Raw genomic sequence first — 22,081 nt, forward strand, 5'->3', positions numbered from 1 at the left:
TTATTAAAATTCAAAATAAACTTATTTTCCGAATTCATGCTGCAAATAGGGCCTTATTTCGATTCCGAATGAATCATCATCAGTGCTTTCTGCTGTTTATATAGGGAAATGAAATTTTGAATATAGAGAAATGAATTTTGAATTTTAATAAACTAAACGTTCACCAAAAAACTTTAGTGAGAAAAATTGAAAAAACGAACTACAAACATATTAACGCCGAGCATTCGGTAGAATTTATAGAATATTGTAAATATATATATGTATATATATTGGTACTAATTATTAAATTATAAATTTTTTAAATTGAAAGATGTCTTTTCAGCTGATTATCTGCTGTCTGATTATAATCATATTGTAAATAGAATGCCTTCTAGTGTTGCAATTCTTATTCTATTGTTATTCCTAGTGTTGCTTATCCTATTCTATTGTTATTCCTATTCTTAAAAACTCATCCTTAGATCCTACCTCTTTATCTAATTATAAACCTGTAACTAATATTACTTTCATCTCTAAAATAATAGAAAAAGTAGTTTTTAATCAACTGTCATCCTATTTAGACTTTAACTCCTTGCTATCTCAATCTGGTTTCAGACCTGCTCACAGTACTGAAACTTCTTTACTTAAAATACACAATGATATCCTTCTCTCTAGTGACAATAGTAATCTTACTCTTCTTCTTGCTCTTGACTTTTCCTCAGCTTTTGATACTGTTGACCATACTATTCTCTTGAGACTGCTACATCTTTCTTTTAATATTACTGATTCTTGTCTATCTTGGTTTTCTTCTTATCCCTGTAATCGTTTTTCTTCTGTTGTTCTCAATAATTCTACTTCTAACTCCTCTACTCTTACTTTCGGGGTACCTCAGGGTTCTATCCTTGGCCCTCTTCTATTTATACTCTATACTTCTGAACTACTATTAATAACTTTTCTTTCTCTAGTCAACTATATGCTGATGGTTCTTACATTTATACTTCTTTTCCTCCATCTAATCTCAATAGTGTTCTTCATAATTTATCTTTATGTCTTTCTTCAATTATCGCTTGGTCTGACTCTATGTGTCTTAAACTTAATCCTTCTAAGTTTGAATTAATTTGTTTTAATAAATCTAAACACTCTATTACTATTCCTCCTATTATCTTACCTGATTCTAAAACTCTTGATGTCTCTCATAAGTTTCGTAGTCTAGGTTTTATCTTTGTTTCTACTATGTCTCTCTCTTCTCAGATTAATAGTGTTGCTAGAACCTCTTACTTTCATCTACGTAGAATAAAAAACTTTTGCCTTTTCTTGATGATCCTACTCTTCTCCTTCTTGTTACTTCGTTAGTCTTATCTAGGATTGATTATTGTAACTCGCTCTACTATGGTCTTCCTGACTCTATACTCTATCCTTTAAGTAAAGCTTTTAACTCTGCTGCTCGTGCCCCTTCTTTTCTCATATATTTCCATATCTTGTTCTCTTGCACTGGCTACCTATAAAATATAGAATAATTTTTAAAATTTGCACGTTCATGTATAAGTCTCAATCTAAATTATTTCAATAAACGAACGACGACTTCACACGATTTACTTGTCTTTGCTCATATGTTGATAGTGATTGTTCTTCGATTTCATTATAATTTTTCAATTTTGTTTTAGAAAATTTAGATGAAATTTAGAAAAATGGAAAAGCCTAAAAAACCGTACGACAAAGAGAAGACAGTGGGCATGAACGCTGCAATAACGGATATTTCAATTTTACACCAGAAGTACCCCAAAGCCACCTACACCGTCGTCTCACAATCCGGACCCGTTCATGAACCAAACTTCATTGCTGAATGTAGAATCGATGAAAAAAACGTTGGGCTGATTTTTATGACACAATTTTATTATATTAACACGAATGTGTAGAGGTTAAGTGAAGTCATCAGTGTCTAACTGAGACTAACATTTTCGTTTAAAAATCATTTTTAAAGACTAGAGCATGGTTCATTCATATTGTTGTTTTAGCTAGAATTATGTATTTTTTACCAATATATATATATATATTTTGTATAGTTTATAAAAATTTATAAACACTTGTTTGACTTGAAAACCGATATATATAGCAGCTATATGTTATACTATTATTATTTAATTAATTCATTTTAGTAATACCTTCAAAATTAAAAAATAGAATAAAAATGTGCATTGAATAGAAATAATGTGGAAGCTACATTTTAAAAATATTAATGTTAAAAATAAAAATTAGTTCTTAAGTGTTGAAAAATTACTTTAGATTCTTTAATTAGCTAAAAGTTAATTTAAAAAAAAATATATAATTACGTAGTAATCATAATAGTTATTGGTGATAATATTAATATTATATTATTTCTGATCTAAGGTTTTCTATGGTGAGGGTAAGTCAAAACAGAAAGCCAAACAAGATGCTGCTGCGAATGCATTAAAGTTTATAGTTAGCTCTAATGCTAATGGTGAGTCGAAACCATCTGAAGCAGCAACAAAAAACCCTCCAACTCCATCCAAATCTGAACCTCTGACAGATAAAGTTCATGTGGGTATTGTTTTTCAACATTTACATCCGGATTTAAATTTCATCTGGTCAAAGGGGAGTGATTTGAATAGACATGTCGGAGAAATTGTTGTTAATGGAAAAACTTTCAAGGATGAAAGTTCCTCTAAAAAATTAACTAAAGTAAAGTTAACTGTGGCTATTCTTAAAGAAATGCATAACATTAATTGCATTACCATGTCAGGTGATAGATATTATTTTATATTCTTTAAAATAATTTTATATTAACATTAAAATATTTATTGAATACATGTCAATAATTTTTTTCAACAGATAAAAATGCATATGTGGAAAATAGTGATTGGAAGAAAATAAGGGCAAAAAAACACAAGCCCACTCCAATGAGGCCAGTGAAAAGTGAACAGTTGACATCAATTCCACCTGTTTGTGGCCAAAAACATCCAATACAATTTTTATATGAGATTTACACTACCCTCGATTACAAAGAAATGAATATATCGGACCCCAGCGGCATAAAATATAGATGTACTTTGGACCTTGAGAATGAAACCTTTGTTGGTGAAGCTTTGACAAGAAAAATTGCCAAATTAAATTGTGCTATAAATACTATAAATGGTCTTCTAGAAATGGGAATTTTACAACAGAGGCTAGAAATCAAAGAAATGAATAAAGATATGTTGAGGAAGCACAAACTAGCTAAAAAAGAAAAATATCTCATGAAGCAAGATACTAGGTTAAAATATCAAGGTGATGGCATGAAGAAGTTCAAATTTGTTGATTTCAAGAAAAGTGAAACACTTATGCCAGGTCGAGGTATGGTATCGAACCCATCCATATATCCGAGTCATCATGCTAACAGCTCAGTGGCTGGTGCTGGCAATAATTTCTTTGCAGGTCATGCAAACGAACAATCTTACAATCTGAGAATGCCATCTTCATTCCTATCAATGGAGAACCAAAACACTAATGTCTTACAGCAACAGCCATTTGTCAAAACGGAATATAACCAGCATGGCTACATAAAAAGTGAGTATCATAGCCCCCAGCCAGCTAGCTCGTCTTATGCTGCTAATAGCTACAGCAACAACGAAAGGATATACCACCACCATCATCACCATCACCAGCCCCAACAACAACAGCAATATCATTTCAATAACCAACAAGCACATGAAGCCGTTTATAACAGTTACTCCAACTACAATGCTACAGCTGGATCTGCAGTCTCCAACAGAATACCATTCAACTACTGACCAATATAATTAATTACTCTCTTATCAATTTATAAATTGTCTTATTTATTTACAAAAAGGAAAATTACTTATGGCACGGGAACTGCTATGAAACAAATTTAAGAACGTGTTTATTGAATTATTTTTTTTGTAACTTTTTATATCGTTCAGTTGGCAAAGAAAACCTTTCTGAAGAAATTTAGGGTTGATATGCGCTTATAATTGTAAAAACAAAATTGTTTTAAATAGATTAGAATTAAGCTAAGTAGTTATTTCTGTTGCAAACAATACGGCTGTGAGGATTTCTCTAGTTGTTTTCTTCTGATGTTTTTCTGAATTTTGCGTTTTCAAATTCAAAACATATCTCTAAGTTCCCGATTGCTTCTCAAGTTTGTACATCATTTGCCGTAGAACAAAATTGAACAAAAAGACAAACCATGAAGTTGTTTGTGTTTGAAAAAATAAGAATAAATATCAAAAATCGCGATTATGTACAATACAAACAATCAAATGCTGACATTGATTTGTTAACTATCATCGTGGTAGAATGCCTCGTTTTAATTGTACACGCGCATATATATATATATATATATAAACATGAATATATACACAAAGTGTCCTAACTAATCAGATGGATGAAACAAATAAATCTGCAGTCTTTGAGGGCAACTAATTCTTGATTAAGGGAAAACGTAATGCATTCGTGATCGTTACTGGCTGCATTTCACACAAAGATGATAAAATATTCCCGTCATGGAACTTACTAAAATTGTTAAGATTAGTATTATTATCAATATTTTTTTGGTCTACATTGTAAATTTTGAATCAGCAATGCGTTAGTTATAAGAAAAACCATTGGAAAATTATGGGAAGAAATTGTTAACATGAGTTATTTAACCATAAAACTTCAAGGTAATGAAATTTGTAAACAAACGTGTAACTGTTTAAAAATAAATTTGAAATAAGCTTGAAAATTGCACTGTACAAATATAAAAATGATGTTTACATTACGATATACGTACGAGAAGACTGAATTTGTTAATGGAAAACTAAGTTCTAGATCTCTAAATGGGCAGCATACTAAGAAACTGTTCATTCAACTATCTAAATAACATTGTTACGTCAATAATAAAGAGGAGTAACAAATCTTTACAGAAAAATAGAAAATATAAAACATGATATGCTTAGAAAGTGCATAAATACACAAAACATGATAGGAGTGAGCAGCTGGAAAGCAACTGTTGCGTATGTTAATTACAATTGAAGTGCGTTATCAAATTAATACTGCAATCTTTCAGTGAATACTTAATATAATTGATCTGAATAAGTTTGAAATTTGTCAATTTTCACCGCAAAATATAAAAATAGAAGATAAATAAGAAAATGTTGTAATACAATCTAACACATTAAACGGGATTAATTGGGCACTGCCAATTATAAAAGCTTGTAACATTTCAATAAATAACACTGAACATAAAAGTAATGGACATGTCAGACATCACAGTGAACACAGCAAATTCCTTCGTTGACGCATCATGCTCAAATATCATTTGCTCTGCAGACGAATGAAACATCAATGTACATACAAGCTGTACAATATTTTGAGCACACTACAGGGGCCTACATACGTGACGTGGATAAATGAAGTCTAATTGATACCGTCTCGTATAAGTTGCTTTTTTTTAAATTTAATTTTATTTAAAATGCTAAGTGGCGCTAATTTTCAACTTTCAATTTTCAACGTTCTTCCAAGCTATCAATTCATAAAATCTATTTATTAATCTACGTCCTCGGTTGAACTGCATCACAAATCCATCCACATCACTAATTCATCACATCATCAATTCATCCACTTCATGCACTTAGCTGCTCCACAGAGACATGGAATTTTGCTCTTTTCATCTTCAAAATTGAACTTGTAGTCGTACGAGAGCTGAAATTAAAAATGTTTTGATGTTTTATTTTTCGAGTCCGAAAACAATTTATGAGTGAGATATGTTGAAAAGGATATGGCAGAAGTTGTATGGAGTTGTGATATCAAATTGGAATAAATATTGAATGAAAGAAATAACATATTTGACAACAGTTCATTGACCAGGCAAAATTTATTTGACTTTGCTAGAAATCATTTCTAAATGTCTAACCTGTCACAAGAAAATTAATCATAGTAACGGAAGCTATTTCTATTTTAAACGATAAGACAATCAACCAAAACAACCATGTCAAGTTTGAAATTGAGTTAACTACAATATATAAAATCATCAGAAGACTATGTTTTTCTATGCTAATAAAATGACCTCACTCAATTCCTACTGAATTTACTTTCAATGTCCTCAAATCACTAATGCTGTTAACAATTAAAAAAAAAATTCGTTAGAAAATAAAAAAGAGTGTACCTCTTCTCCACTGCGTATCTTCCTTTTGGCGATGATGATAATTTTTTCACCCTTCTCAGTGGCGACAACTTCGGTGAAGCAGTTCGGATCACATGAATGGTTGATATACCTGGCTGGACCGCCTGCCATCGTGGCATCGACCACCTTGTTCTCATCCAAACGGAACATGTACACTCCACGATTCTGTTATGTCATCATAACCATAAAACAACTTTTGTAATTTGAAAATTAGCTTCTATATATAAAAATATTTTTGCTAAATAAATCCAACAATTTTAATCACATTGTCCCTTTAGCCTCTTGCATGCAACCAATACAAGCTTCTATGGATGAAATCTGCGGAGAAAACCCCACAAGACTAGTAATAAATCTCAACTACGTGTTAGCTCAGTAGGTGGAAGTTCCACGTCTCACGCCGTTACTGCGTGACGTGCGTACCTGGTTCGAATCCTATTCGATCGATACACTCAAATACTACCATAATTTGGCAAACATAGAAGGTTTAGCGCGGACGTCCTGCACTCCTTCGTGGCAACCAGAGATGAATGGTAACGTAGTTAGTAAGAGATATTTCAAGTGCATATACATAGAAAAGAAAATTAGAACAAAAGAAATTTGAAACAAAATTTTCATTATTCTTCTAATCCGGTGTAAATTAAAATTTAAAATATTACTATTAACACAACCACTAACAAGAGGTAGAACATTTGCTGGCGGGAATAAAAAATGATTTAAAAAAAAAGCGCTTGCACCTATTCAAATCAGAGCAATCAAGAAATAATATTTCAGCAACAGCCAACACAACTCTACTGAATAAGACAAGAATGTTCTAAATTAATAATTTGTAAAACAAAACCAGCAGCAGAAAGAAAATAGTTTGAATGAGGGTTTTATTAAAAAATAATATTTAATAACAGCAAATGATGAACGCCGAAAAATTCGAGAATTAAAAGTTTATCCGAGAAAAGGGATCTTGGTGTAAGTAAACACAGCATAGACCAAATGGAAAATTAAATAAAGTCTGCAAAATGATCAAGGAACATTTCGTGATTACCTTTTCAAATTAGTTTTCAAACAAATCATTCCTTCCCAAAGAAAATATTACATAAAAGAGGGGGTTAGTTACAACACCAATTACCAATTAATATTTTTAACCTGCTGCTCGTAGACCTTCTCTCTGATTTCGGCAATTTCGTTCCTAATGATCTCCCCAATGTACTCGATGACCATTGTAAACTGTTCCAATTCTCTGGCTGCAAACAAGCCCAGACCCTACAAAATTAGAAATAAACTATGAAAACCACACAGCACATAATAATCACCTACTCCAGGTTAGTACATTAAAAATTTATTTATGGTTAGTTAAAGGTTAACGAGAAGCGACATGAAAAGAAATAAAAAGTGAATGATCTAAGTATAGAAGTACTGAGTATTGATTACTTGAATGTTGGATCTCCTGAGATATACATTATTTCTCCATTCAGTTCTCAAACTACGATAACGTTGACTTTTTGTAGCAGTGAATTGTTTCATATACTGAGTAATGCTGAACTCCCCTGACCCCATCCAAGTGGACTTTTCCGATGACCCACCCGCATTGAAATTACTCAACAGGGTGTGAGACCTGTCATATTTTTTAAATCTTATTACAATCAACAGTACACATGAAATCATCAATATTTTAAAATATTCCCGGTGAGAATTGAACTTTATTTCATTCAAAAATGTGCACTTGAACTATCAACGGAAAGAGCAACATAGAAAATTGTAATGTTAAGGTGTAACCAAATATGACCGACGACGATGATACATTCTACAGTCTTTATCGCCATTTCTATTTTATATTTCAATGTCTGATTAGAAAAAACTAAAATAACTGAGAAGCAGATGGAAACCTTTTAAAGAAGGTTCTAGACTTGGGTTCGGTCCTCACACAACCAGATGGATTGACTGCCAATGGAAGGACGTAGATGGATGACTTCCCATACCTCATCTGGACATTTGTCATCAGTTCCACACCTGGCAGCTAACCGTAACAGACACATAACAGAGTAAATAAGATGGTTGATTTATGGTTAAACAATACACACTCTATTTAAAAATCTAGCTAAACGATGACACTTCATATAATGTAACAACAAATAATGCATCTTGATTCAATCAGCCTGTTCATTTCGAAACGTAATTTCGTCAAAAAAATCAACTAACCGACTCAATAACTTTTCTTATTGCCGGCTCATTGAGACCAAAAAGATCTTCACCAGTGATATACTGCCTGAAAAGATGCGCCAAACCATGGCGCCTTCTTAACTCAACCAAATGGTCTAAAATATCTTTCCAGGCGCCTTATAAAGAATTATATAAACACTAATTTAAGATGACTGCTGTCAAAAGGTCAACAAGCAATAACCAATAAAATGAGTAGATGAGACCAAACTACAAAAACAATACAAATAAAAGCATAATATGTTTAATATCTATGAAGACAAAACAATCAAGAACTCGATTAATTAAGCTTACCTGTGCAGGTGTTGCTTTCGAATGTGACATTTTCTTCCCCGTGCTCAACGACCTTCACCTTGAAGAGAGGCTCGCCACTACACTCTTCAATGGAACAATGATACTGGCATCTCTGGTGCAAGTTTCTGTAGCTCCAATAAAAACGAGTGCTCTTGAATCCGACCTGGCAGTTATGGTGATGATGCTGGTGATGATGCTGGTGATGATGCTGGTGATGATGCTGGAGATGATGCTGGTGATGATGCTGGTGATGATGATGCTATCATATTTCGGTTCTCAAATACAACTTTAAATATAATAAATTTACCAAGACAAAAAACTCAATCAAGAATGTTAAATTGGCACATGCTAAAATATGCAGCAACAATCTCGATATATCAAATGTTTCAAATAAATTTTCTCAAAGACCAAGCATGATCTATAAAATGAGCGATAAGCTTGACCGATTTTGATAGACATACTGGATAGATATTGACATCTGTGTTGAATTTGAAAGTTTGGACGTGCTGAGGCAGCAAGTGACCAATGTTATTGACCAACAGACTTCCAATGCGAATGAAATAGTTCTCTGGTTCATCTTCCTTCAGCATCCTATCGAAAAATGTAAGCAGCATATTAACGAATTTATTTGAAAATTGAGACGAAACAGGCGAAAAAATGAAAGTGAATTTAGAATGTTCAGTTTCAGTTTTGACCGACGACATTGCTTAAATCCAGATCATCATACAGATGACAACATACTATGATCATATCATCATAATACCAAGTAATTCAACCATTCAATGATAAATGATTCAATGAAAAAAAATGATTCATTGATAAACGATTCAATCACTAACAACCTTACAGATACCAATGTATAAAATTGAACAGAACCTGGCAACTTGTTTGATTTCATTGCGTTCGCAGCAGATTCGTCGTTTAATTGACAGATCGTGAATCATGGTGCCCAATAAGTGACGAGGACAGTGGTGCTTGCAATATGTTGTCTGCGTGATGTTTGATGACAGGTGTTCACCGAATTTATCAGAGTGGTAAAATATTATTGTCGTCAATGAAATTTTTTTTATTTATCACAACTAAAAGAATGAGCGCCCATAAAAAGTAATTGAAGGCAAAAATAAAGAAGCTAATGTTTTCAGCCAATAAATTCAGTTGAACAACTCTAATGACAAAAATCAATAAAAGACGCCAACCTTATTTTCTAGGAAACACATTCCTTGCTTCCTTGCACATATCAGATGGAAAGATTGGCCACAACTTGGCAGAAAACAGGCGACAGTGGCTCCAGGACGAGCGCACACAGCACAGAAACCCGTGTGTTTCATGCTGTTTATGTGTCGTTTGGAGCCGACCAGTGTGCCATCAAGTGTTTCGTAAACATCATGCGACCACAACGAACAGTTGCAATGTACCCACTCATCAATGTTAGCAATGATGAGTCTGTCAGATAAAGAGAAAAGAAATTAAAGAAAAGAATAAGAAATTAATAATTATTTATTTCAAAGCAAAAACATCCATAGAATACACAATTTTAATCTCATAAACAATGCTGAGATTAAAAATTTAGATGAAGCTAAAGCTGTAAAAAAAAGTGCTTCCATTAGTAATAAAATAATAACTATTGACATTAGATCATTCACAACATCTTCTTTGCAAGCAGTAACATCCTCAATACTTTCACAAACAACATCAAATCAACAGCAACACTACCATCACCAGCAAAAACCAGACCACAAGTACCACCTCGACCACCGCCGACACAAAGGCAGCAGCACAAACACCCCCACCACCACCGGCAACAAAGACACAAACTACTGCAGCATGCATATCCAATAACCTTCCAGGTCCATTACTCTCAGCATCACCAGAACTGCCACACAGCATGCAACATCGATTGTCCACAACAACATTACTGTTATCGCGATTGTCGTTGTTAACGTTGTTGCCATCAACACTCACGCTCGTTGCCAATGTCACCATCTTAACTGGTTCACATTGTTCTCTGGCCTGCAGATGAAATAGCATTCAGATGAATATTAACAATTTATTAAACCAATCAATTTCGATATTCTCATATTTCACGAAATATTGACCATAATATAACTTTACCTTTCTGAACTCAATCTTCATCATCATCCTCATTCTTCTCCTCGCGTGGACCAGTCTCGACCACGTTCCATATTTCTCATTCCTCCAACGTTTAATCTGTCATTTGATAATAACATTTATAAACAACACTCTGTCAAACGTGACAATCAAATAAATCATAAATATGATCAATATTCCCTCTAAGCCACGTGCCTGCTTGACCACCTAGCGACTAGAACATTAAAATAGGCAAAAAATCTTTATAATACAAAATTAATTCACAACAAGAGTCAAAAAGCCAGTAAACTTTTTTAATTATTATCTGAGAAAAGCGTGTCCCATAGGGTGACTTCGGCATAGACAATGTCTAGAAAATGTTACTTTGGTCCAAAATATTATACAACTTGAGCCACCACTTCAAACTGCTTAAACAACTTTTGGCACATCAGGCAACAAAGAAGCCAGGCTTGAAAAACTTGCTGAAGAACATTCCATTGAAAGACTAACAAAATGCAATTAGCACAAAGAAGCTAGATAGCTGAAGTTCAACGCCCTTCCCACATTAATGTTCTTTTTTATGTTTCAAGTATTTGCGACACAGAAAGTATAAGTGCACTAAGAAGAATACAACAAGTAAGCAGCTAGCTACGTGTCATTCAATTGAAGTAAGAATAAAATTATTAAATTTAATAACAATAACACTTAATAATAGAGTGATAATAAATTGAAATTAAAATTTAATAACAACATATAGCAGTAAATTGAAATTTCGACTTACCCCGTTGTAATGTGATTTGACGGGAGTCCTGATCACTTGTGGTGGAGCACTACCAGCACACTGGCTAACATTACGGCTGTCATTAATACGATCGAGGATCGTTTTTTTGACGTTGTCATTGGCGTCTCTATTATCATTACCATTGTTGCCAGAGCTGTCAAGTACGATCGGGTCATCAGCATCGTAAAGGATGGTTTTGTTCACATCACTAGCATCTGATAACTTGCCTTCTTAAACAACATTTAAACTTATTTTAACTTTTTTTTTATATAGAATAACGTTTAATTACTTTTTACGATTTTTAATTTAAAATTGAAATTGCTTGTCAAAAATAAAGTTAAAATGACAAATCAATTACCCTCTGAGAGTGAGCCATCCACGTTGTCATCCTCCACGTCTCTCACCTTCTCAGTTTTTATGCCTTCCTTCTCGTCAGAATTTGATTTCAAACACAACAGCTGATCATGCTGACGGCGGTTGTGAAGATGATGACGATATTTATAAACACTTTGGCAAGATTTCGTGCAGAACTTCGCCGTATATTTCAATTCATCTTTTAAGGCCTGACATTTAAATTTGAATAAAAATTGCTTGCTGTAGCTAACCTTAAACAATGAAAAAGTCATCCCTAACGAGACATAGTGACCTAAAATTATTTTTGACTTAATTAAAATCTTCCAGGCCAATTCTATTGATTGTATTGTTGTGGTTATTGCTTACTGGTGATATACTGGTAGACTGTCATCACTGACAACTAGTTTGCTAACATGGTATTTATTTGACCATGTTAGTATGCTATATATATATAAATGTATATATAAAAAAACCGTCAACAAAGTACTTCTCCAAACTAACTCCCTCAAATTATATACATATACATACGTGTACCTACGTACACACACAATTGCAACTTTTATTCGGGAGCCATATGCCATCAAATTATTGGTAGTTACATAAATAAATTGCAATTAACAATATAATATGTTGTTATTTTATAAGAAGCCAAGGCATGAAAATAACGAAAAAACGTAGACATACATTTACAGTGACATCTTCAATTAAGTTTTGGTCCTTATTGTAGATAGGCTGACAACACTGAGAGCAAATGTCGGCATGTGGTTGCTGCGATGAGGCGTTCTGCTGGTTGAACATCAAACTCTCTCTCGACACTCTCGTCTCCGGATCTTCGTTTAAATTATAAAATGAAAATCATGGAAAAGTTTTCCAGAAATTTTTATGAAAAATGTTATATAATTACGGAGTATTCAAATCAAAATATTAAGGACAAAATTTTTATCCTAAGTAAATAAAACACAATAAAAATAACATTTTCCACAGGTAACAAGCGGCATTTGGTTGTATTTTATATCAGCTCTTGTGTCAATGATGGAGTCAGTGTAAGTCTTCAACGATACCTTATATTTGTTGGAAATAGATAATATTCAGATTTATTGCATTAAGTTTTTTCTTATTTCATTTATCAGTCCACTAAAAATTTTATGTATGTAAAGACAATATTTAAAATGAAACTTATAAAGATTGTAATAAGACTTACAAAAATTTTGCTGAGCTTTTCATGATTAGGTGATCCTGGCAAAAAAAATTAAAAAGTGAAACATTAAACTTTAAATACACATTAAAACTATTAATATTTAAGCAGATACTGCTAAAAACATTATCTCATACTTCCTTCAATCACATCTCTTAAACATTACACTTCACAAATGATACCATTGTGATACCATGTATCATTTCAGAAGTGAGCAAACCCAACTTATTATGATTATAAGATAACCGTTATTAAGATCTATTGAGATTACAACTTTTATGAAATACTGCTATAACATATTTTTAGAGCTGTCCAGCAGAATGAATAATTGTGTAACTGACCAAAGCATTCCTTTATTCCTAGGCTTGATTAGATAAAAATAAATTTCTAGGACTGGACAAATTAAAAAATTAAAACACAAACGTAGCAAATGAACTTTTATAAATACATTTGTCAATGAATAAATTTGAATAATATACTTCAACTAAATATAAACAATGATTAAAAGACCATGATAAGATGTTTGGCTCTGTATTAAAAGTAGCTACTTATATTTATGTAAATCTCCTGAATATTAAATATAAACAATTAAGAACTACTGTAAAGTCATTAAAAGAAGTGTTAGAGAAAATAATTCAAATATTATCTGTTGCATGATTGGCTATGCTTAAACTAACATATTATATTATGTTATTTAACTTTTTCATTACCTTAAAAATTCTTATGAAGCATATCAATAAAAAATTCAAAAAGCATAAAAGAAAGGTCAACTGAACTGACCAAAGAGCTGGGAGTCTATACTATTCAAAGCATCAGAAGGTTTAAATGTGTTATTATCTGATAAATTATTGCTGCTGTTATTATCGTTTTGAATCCCAGTCACTTTTGAGACTTTAATGTCATTAAATTCACTTTTAAAAGTTTTATTATCATTATTATTATTATGCAATAAACTAAAAAAGTTATTAATGTTGTTTTTAGTCTGATTACTATCACCACTCCTTCTATCATCATCTTCGCAATTATTGCTATCATTTACAGGAGATGGTTTTAATGTGGCCCGTATGGGAGTTGAGGTTAGCATCGTGTCTGTTGTTGTTTCTGCTGTTGATGTCGGCGATGTTACAGTTGATGTTGACGCTGTTTTTAATGTTGCCAGTGCTGCTGTCGTTGTTGATGCTGCTATTGTTGGTGATGACGAGGAAGTTGTTGCAGCAGATGGATGGGAAGACCTCGCAGATGACTGCGGTAGAGTTAATACTGAATAGGTGGACGTTGTTGCAGTTGTTGTTGTTGTTATGGTTGATGATGACGTTGATGGGATCACTGACAATAGCGTTGATGTTGTTAGTGTTGTTGTTGTCGACGTCGTCATAGAAGATGACGTGTGTGAAAATTGTAACAAGACTTTATCTGAAAACAAACAATTGAAAGTTGTTATAAAAAAGTTTTTAAGACAGATTTATCAAATGTTTAAATATCGTTGAAAGAACAATGATAAATAACAATGATTTTTGACAAATATCAGAGCCACAGCAACAGTTTGTAGGTTATGACAGAGGTGGGATCTAATCTTAAAAAACGATCCTCACAGTATCCATGAAACGTAATCAGGTACCGCTCCTGCCTTGCATAGGCCGTTCAATTTTTAAACTTGACATAAGCTATTTTCACTGAGAGGAAGATGGGTGACAATTGATTTTTTCAGCCAACACTTGTTTCTCTGAAGTTGAGAAACTCTTGAAAAACTGGAAACATTAAGAAGAAATAGAAAAAGCAAAGAGGCAACATGTTCCAACAACTCGACGAACGTGAAGATATTGAAAGTTTCTATCTGGTTGCTTATATGATGAAAGGAATTATGATGACTGTGAGTATGAGAAGGAACTAAGTGAAAAATATAGTTAACATAATCAATCAAGGTGGTAGCCAGTGCAAGAAAACAAGATATGGAAATGTATGAATAAAGATAGGAGTACGAGCAACTAGACAAGCAACAGAGTAAAAATCTTTATATAAAGGATATAGTGTAGAATCAGAAAGACCATAGTAAAACGCAGCAGCATATCTATCTATTTATTAACAACATTTTCAAATCTTTAAAGTTCATATGGACAATAGAAAATATCATTTCAAGACATTCTAAACCTTTTGTACATTCACGAAAGCCGATTGTAGGAATGGGACAGTGCAACACCAGGACAGGTTCTACAACATCTGGTAATGGAGTTTCTTCCAACTGCTTGCTATCATATGGTTTTGCTATTGTTGAAATTGTTGTTTTTGTTAGTGTTGTCGATGTCGTTGCTGTTGTTGCAGATAGTGTAGTCGAAGTTGAACGTGGCAAGTCAGGTGATAGCTTTTGATCTGAAAATTATAAACATGATAAATAAACGTAATAACATGATATATATATATATATATATATATATATATATATATATATACAATAAAAAAACACAGGAATTTATTTTCGTTGCAGAAGTTTATTTGGTACAAGCCAGAAGATTAATGAACAAGCAATATGAAAACGAAACTGAGTTGATCCAGTTTGCAACTAATAACAATTAAGGTGGGACATGCAACAAAAGTTATGTACTAGAATAAGAACAGCTGCTCTTTTTAAATTTAAAAAAATTAAGGAAAATTCATAAAGAATGTGTTTTAACATTTTACATGGTAGTGACAGGAATTGTGAAATGATGAAAACTTAACACTGGCGCTAGAGTATGGACCTGCCAACTCAAATAAGTGTCACCAGCAGAAGCTAAACTTGATTAAGCCACAAGGCTTCATCTTTTTAAAGAATGCAAAGAATCATATTACTGTCATGTTGGAAAAAGACATCCTAAAATAAGTTGTTGAAAATAAAAAAAAATTCAATTAAATAATTATGGCTCTACTTGTTGATTTGCTGGAATGAAAATTTTGAGATGGTTTTTCACCAGGGCTTTGATGTTGACTTTGATGCTGCCAATGTTGTTGGTGCTGATGATGCAAGTTGGAGTGTGATGATGATGTAGATGGCTTAGGAGATTGGCTACGAGGAGGCTCTGCACAAGTAAGTTGTACTGTCTTCTCTGCTGTAGTGTTTACAAACATCCCTTTTAACATTGAAATCGAAATATTGAAATAAAAGAGTACCAGAATTTCATAATTGAATGAAAAAAAAACGGAGGAACTATGAAAATGTGGTGTAAATGTCACAAAAACAGAAAGAAAAGTAACATAACATGTGTAAGGAAGAGATCAAAAACAGAACGAATCACAGACCAGGTTGCAGAAAAAAATAAATATTTAAAAAAAATAAAATGCAATTAATGCATCAACGAAAACAACAAATTACAGACTGACCATTATTTGATGTGGATCTATTGTTGTTGGCAGGAGCAGGAGCAGTCTGAATTTGAAAATTGAATTTTACAGTTAAAATTTTAAAGTCCACTCATGTATTACTCATAAATGCTTTCAGTAGATGCAAAAGTTATCCAACATGAAATTTAACAAAATCTGCCTTTGTCAAGTTTCCATCTAGCAAAATTTCAGATTACTGCAACATTCATCTCACCAAATTGGATATTTTCTGACCAAAATTAAACAATCATTGCCCTAGCTTAACTCAGTTCTGCAACAACCGTCACGTTTTTTTTAAATATATTAATAATATTCTAACTCATTGAGCACCTTAAATGTTTTGAAACCGAGCCAATATTTCACATCTATGCAATATAACACCTAATAGATACCATACAAAAAACTTCGGACATTTAATTTCAAATCTCATATATATATGTACTTGGTTTATAGATTTCCCAATTTTTTACTGTATAAATAATACTAATGAAACAAAAGCATTGCAAAAAACCCTGTACGGCAATAATTTGTATTGCAAGAAGGATGTAGAAAAAATAAATGTTAGAATTAAAATCCAGATAAACAAAATTATCTGGGCAAAATAATTTATCATTTACATAAACAAATAACAGTCATAGGTTATAACAAATAATCCAAAGTAAATAGATAAGTTAAATTTTACAGACTTAAAAGTATTGACTAACACTGCATAACACATAACAAGGAACATTTATTAAAAAAAAGCAAGTTAGACAAATTCACCAACATTTGAGGTAAAAAACATCTTCATAATCATTTCATGTTCATGCAAGTCTTTTTTCATTTGCTCAATTGCAGAGTTTAAATGTTTGATGTCCTCATTGAAATCATCAGCTGTGAAACGCTGTTGATGTTCAACTTGCTGGTTGTTGGGCTCCTGGCTGCTGTTGCTTTTGTTATACACTGCCCGTTGGTTTTGACTTTCATTCATGCCCTGCTCTTTCACTCGCTCCAATTCATTTATTCTTTCAATTAATAGTTTCTTCCTTTCATTCAGCCACATTTCATACTGTTCCCTCTCACTGTCTTTCTTATTTCTTTTTGGTTCTGTTATTTTTAATATCATGCAAAAAGTTATTTTTATAAAAAAAACAAGGTTTAAAATTAAAAGAAAAATTAAAAATGCAAGTGTTTGTGCACAACCTTACCTCATTCTTTCATTTAATTTATTATGTATGCATCATATAAGTAGCACATTATTAAAGTATGTATTGTAAGAAAAGTTCAATATTGTATTGAACTATTTGCATCCTATCTATACAAAGCGTTTATCCAATAAACTTTTATTATTAATTCATAAAAATTTGAAATGCACAATCCAATGCAATCAATAATCACCCAACACACACACAATGATAAATCACCGAGTGTCAGAGTTGGAGTCAGAATTTTTAAGAGGTAGGAGTCTGATTTTTTTGGGGGACCGGAGTTGGAGTCGGATTTTTTGAGGGGCCAAAATTGGAGTTGGATATTTTTCATCCGACTCTGACACAGGTAAATCAATGCCTCGCGTATGTAGTGTTATGTATGATAGTTCGGACTTGTTTGCATTTGAACAGGATCATCTTCAGCTCCAACCACAAAGCCACATTAAGTCTGGCTGGCGTGAGACAATCATAACATCAGACAACATTATTTCGCAAAGCAAATTTTGAATAAATCCCCATTTACAAAACAATTTCCTACTTGTTTCTTTGGGTTTTTTTGGTTTGGGAGATTTTTGGGGCGTTCTAAAAAAATAATGATCAAAAATTATAAGTCAATGAAATAAAAATGTTCAAATTAAGTATTAATTGGACGTTAGTTATATCAGTCTAATGAGAAATAAGAAATGTTTCATTTGACAAAGTCTTAGAAACTCTTATAAATAAAATAAACTTGCTACATTATATAATAATAAATTCACTATATAGTAAGAAGGTCAAGTAAGTTAGCAAACTGAAAATGACATAACAGTAGCAAAAAATTACAAAAATTGAATATGTCTTGTAGGGAAATTTTACAATTATGCAAGAAATACAAAAAATCAGTATGTTAATGCACATGATATGCAGGTAATGAGCCTAAACAAAACGCATAGAAAGAGGGCTTGGATACTTGAAAAATGCAATCAAATGCTGAACAACAAAAACTTCTTCACCTGGTTAACAACATATAAATTTTGTCCCACAGGTAAAAGCGTGTTTTTCTTACTTATTCAATAATATAAAATTAATGAATCTGAGTCAGAACACAAGAGATCTAACCAATAAAAACATTGAAGCACTAAAACAAATTTAAATCAATGAGAAAAGCCAATAGCAACAAATCTGAATTGAATGGAAAAATTTAAAAATTAGAACAAACTTGGGTTTTGTTAAATTGTGGTTGTGGTTGGTTGTCATTGAAGCAGTGGAATCAACCTGTGTCTTTAGTACATACATGAAAATATAAATCAAGTAAATATGAAAGAAATAACTTATTTATTTATATATATATATATATATATATATATATATATATATATATATATATATATATATATATATATATATATAGTTCCATTTTCAAATAATATATATCTTTATGTAACAATCAAACTGAAATCTATATAACCCTATTAGGTTTTGGTTATTTTTATAGGCATAGTTTATCCCATAAGCATATGTGTGTTATTCCTTATAAAATTACGTAAAATTGGTTAATCTGAGTCAGAGCACAAAAGATGTAACTTATATAAACATCAAAACAAATTTAAATCAATGAGAAAAGCCAATAATAACTAATCTGCATTTAAGGATGGAATTTAAAAATTAGAGTTTAGGTTTTGATAATTCAGTGATAAATTAACACTTATTATTTATAAAAAAATATTTCCAGTACGTAACTAGTAAAAGAAGTTTAAAATAATAAAAATTGAATGGTAAATGAATAATAAACTAACCATAGCATGTGTACCGAAGCTGTTATGTTGTAATGCACTGGCTCGATTTGATGTGAAATTATTTTCATGCTCACTGCACCCATGTAGATTGATTTTATCATTGCCAAATATGAACTGAGATTCATAAGTGTTGAAATGCCTGTTTGATAATTTTTCAATCATCCTCATTGGATCTCGTGTGTTGTCATCTGGGAAATGAACTCTCTGCACTCCCTGTGTTAAATTATGCTGGTAAGGTACAGATTGAGAAAAATGTTGTTGTCGTTGTGGCGATCGCAGATGTATTTCTGATGTATTTCTGTGCTGTTCTTGATATTGTAACAAAGAATGATGTGGTTGAAAATGTGGATTATTAAGTTGTTGCACAGATTTATACCGAGGAGAAAAGTGCTGCGGAGGTTGAAACTGTTGAGGTGCTCGAGGTAGATGCTGCGATGGGTCATGATGGTGACCCATGACTGGTTGTGGTGCATTCTTGTGCATCAGTGAATTATTACTCCTTCCTGATGAAACAAGCTCTGGAGGATGCTTATGATGATGCAACTTTGGTGATAAGTGATGGTTAACCGTTGCAGTTCGTTGAGGGTGGGTTAGAGTGGCTTGATCAATCTGACTGGGTGTGTTGCAAGGCCTTTGTGCTTCATGGTGCAGAGATTGATTCAGTTTTGTTGAGCACTGTTCAGGTAAATATGGTTGGTGAATTCGTTGCTGCAAGTTCTCTTTTGGTGAAAGTTGCCTATCAACATTGTTTGAATTAACTGAATGTTGTTGCTGGTTATGGTGATGTTGCTTATGTTGCAAATTTTGGTGATTTTTCAGTTGATGTGATAACGTTTCACAATGATTTTGAGGTGAACAATTGGAATATTGATTAAATACTTTTTGAGAATGGTTTTGTGGTGAAGTTTGTTGCACAGGTTGTTTTGAAGTTACCTGTTTTGTAGGATGTTGCAACAATTGTTGTGAGTGTTGTGAAAATGATGGTTGTTGCAAATGCTGCTCGGAAGGCATATGTAGCAAATGTTTTTGTTTTTCAAACAAACTTTGTTGCATATGCTGTTTCAATGCAGTTGGTTGCAAATGTGGCTGAAAATCTGATGAAAATGCTGGCATTGACTGCTTTGCAACAATATCTTGTGGTAGCTCTTGATTTCTAGAGAAGTAAGCCTGTTGTTGAAATAACATTGAAGAGTGATGATCTGGCTGAATATATTCCTCAAATTTATTATCATGCAATTCAGGTGACTTCAATGATTGATGCTGCATTAGATGATGTTTCTCATTCAATTCTACATCATTTTTAAAATTTGTTTTTAAATGTTTACTCCCTGAATGATTTTCATTTACTTCACAATTATTTTTCATTGCACTTTTATCTTTTAAATCTAACTCATTAACCAGCTTTTCATTTCTGGCCGGCAAACCAGGGTTCCAATGAGATTTTGATGATAGGGCAGATGTGGGCATTGAGTTGAGCATTGAAGATGGTTTTAAGATAGGTGATGATACCAGAGATAATGCTGAATGTGATGATGCAACAGTATATGAAGATGAAACCAGCCAACCATTATCACAAGCTGGTGAATTCTCAATGTGTTTATCTTTTTTGCATTGCTTTATATTTTTATTCACTTTCTTTTCCAATTCAGATGGCTGTATTATGTCACAATTTGAATTTGATGTCTTGTTTTCAGCCACACTACTATCAATGAATGATCTATTAAAATTTTGATAATCTGGATTCGATTTACTCATTGCTGAAAAATTAGTCGAAAAACTGTCAAATTCATTTGTAAATCCATTCATAGGTCTAGGATACGGTTCATTAAAAGTGGGTTTAAAATGTAAAAATGGGTTTGTAAATGGTTTGCAATTAGGAGATCTGTAACCATTCACTTTTTGATAAGGAGAAATCATTTCTTGAGAAACATTAACTGAATTGTTGCTGTTAACCAGGTTCATAAACATTGGCACGCTATCTGGTTTGATTAATTCTGTTCTGAATGGCATGTGTTGCCTATACATGTTTGCATGATTATTTAAAAATTCCATTGGCAACCGATTTATTGGTTGCTCGGCCTGAGAGTTGTGAAAATTTAAGTATTGATGCTGAGGATTAAACTGTGGTCTTTGCATTGCAAAAAAGTTAGGATAACTTTTGACATCCATTCCATTTGGAGCATTATTTTCAGAAAAATTTGGACGATCAAAGGGATACATGAAGCCATTGCTTCCATTGTTGGAGGACATACTATCTGACATTAAATGAAATTGCTTATTTAGTGCATAGTTAACTGGATGCCTCAGATATTCTGCATCTGCTGCAGCCATGTTAATGTTCATGTAGTTGGCATTCCGTCGTTGCACCATAAAATTGTCATACTGTTCATCAAACCTCTCTCTAACCGGATATATGCCAGGATTTGCATTACCTTTCAGTTTCTTCCAAGTGAACTCATTAGATTCCTCTCCCTCTAAAGTTCTTTTACCAGCCATTTTGATATATAGCTCAATTATTTATTGGACTACATGCCACCAGACTACTAAGAAATAATAATAATATAACAAGCATTCACAAGTATTCCAGGGATGATGATTGAATTGAATGGGAATTTAAAATCTTTTGAAAAAATAAATGACGGATCCGGCATGCAATAAAAAAATAAATTTTATATGCAATAAACTTTC

The 22,081-nt window shown here is 32.5% G+C and overlaps 4 protein-coding genes across 4 annotated transcripts; 2 read left to right on the forward strand and 2 right to left on the reverse strand.

Moving 5' to 3' along the window:
• Positions 1-1,664: 1,664 nt before the first annotated feature.
• Positions 1,665-3,764, forward strand: HELRODRAFT_167782 (hypothetical protein; the record flags this gene model as incomplete). Its single annotated transcript, XM_009013518.1, has 3 exons — positions 1,665-1,841; positions 2,365-2,737; positions 2,827-3,764. The coding sequence occupies 3 exons, from the start codon at positions 1,665-1,667 to the stop codon at positions 3,762-3,764; spliced, it is 1,488 nt and encodes a 495-aa protein (XP_009011766.1).
• A 1,460-nt stretch (positions 3,765-5,224) lies between these two features.
• Positions 5,225-10,561, reverse strand: HELRODRAFT_97267 (hypothetical protein). Its single transcript, XM_009013519.1, has 12 exons — positions 10,475-10,561; positions 9,856-10,077; positions 9,536-9,648; positions 9,121-9,250; positions 8,660-8,822; positions 8,348-8,484; positions 8,017-8,165; positions 7,580-7,745; positions 7,295-7,411; positions 6,140-6,322; positions 5,321-5,676; positions 5,225-5,300 (listed from the first exon to the last, which is right to left on the reverse strand). Exons 1-11 carry the CDS (start codon positions 10,544-10,546, stop codon positions 5,584-5,586), a joined length of 1,545 nt encoding a protein of 514 aa, XP_009011767.1. The 5' UTR covers positions 10,547-10,561; the 3' UTR covers positions 5,225-5,300; positions 5,321-5,583.
• Positions 10,562-15,257: 4,696 nt separating this feature from the next.
• Positions 15,258-15,934, forward strand: HELRODRAFT_167784 (hypothetical protein; the record flags this gene model as incomplete). The annotated part of the gene is made up of 2 exons (XM_009013520.1): positions 15,258-15,429; positions 15,804-15,934. 2 exons carry the CDS (start codon positions 15,258-15,260, stop codon positions 15,932-15,934), a joined length of 303 nt encoding a protein of 100 aa, XP_009011768.1.
• A 1,245-nt stretch (positions 15,935-17,179) lies between these two features.
• HELRODRAFT_167785 (hypothetical protein) lies at positions 17,180-21,889 on the reverse strand (the record flags this gene model as incomplete). Its single annotated transcript, XM_009013521.1, has 3 exons — positions 17,180-17,517; positions 17,835-17,955; positions 19,394-21,889. 3 exons carry the CDS (start codon positions 21,887-21,889, stop codon positions 17,180-17,182), a joined length of 2,955 nt encoding a protein of 984 aa, XP_009011769.1.
• Between the last annotated feature and the right edge of the window lie 192 nt (positions 21,890-22,081).

The sequence above is a fragment of the Helobdella robusta genome (genome assembly GCF_000326865.2).
Source record: "Helobdella robusta unplaced genomic scaffold HELROscaffold_12, whole genome shotgun sequence".
NCBI lineage: Eukaryota > Metazoa > Annelida > Clitellata > Rhynchobdellida > Glossiphoniidae > Helobdella > Helobdella robusta.

Excerpts from the sequence above, each read along its gene's own strand:
- HELRODRAFT_97267 (XM_009013519.1), bottom strand. The coding sequence starts at position 10,546 with ATGCTGTGTGGCAGTTCTGGTGATGCTGAGAGTAATGGACCTGGAAGG. Across the intron at positions 8,823-9,120 it reads CAGATGTCAATATCTATCCA|GTCGGATTCAAGAGCACTCG; the intron begins GTATGTCTATCA and ends CATAACTGCCAG. Across the intron at positions 8,166-8,347 it reads TAAGAAAAGTTATTGAGTCG|CTGCCAGGTGTGGAACTGAT; the intron begins GTTAGTTGATTT and ends TGTTACGGTTAG.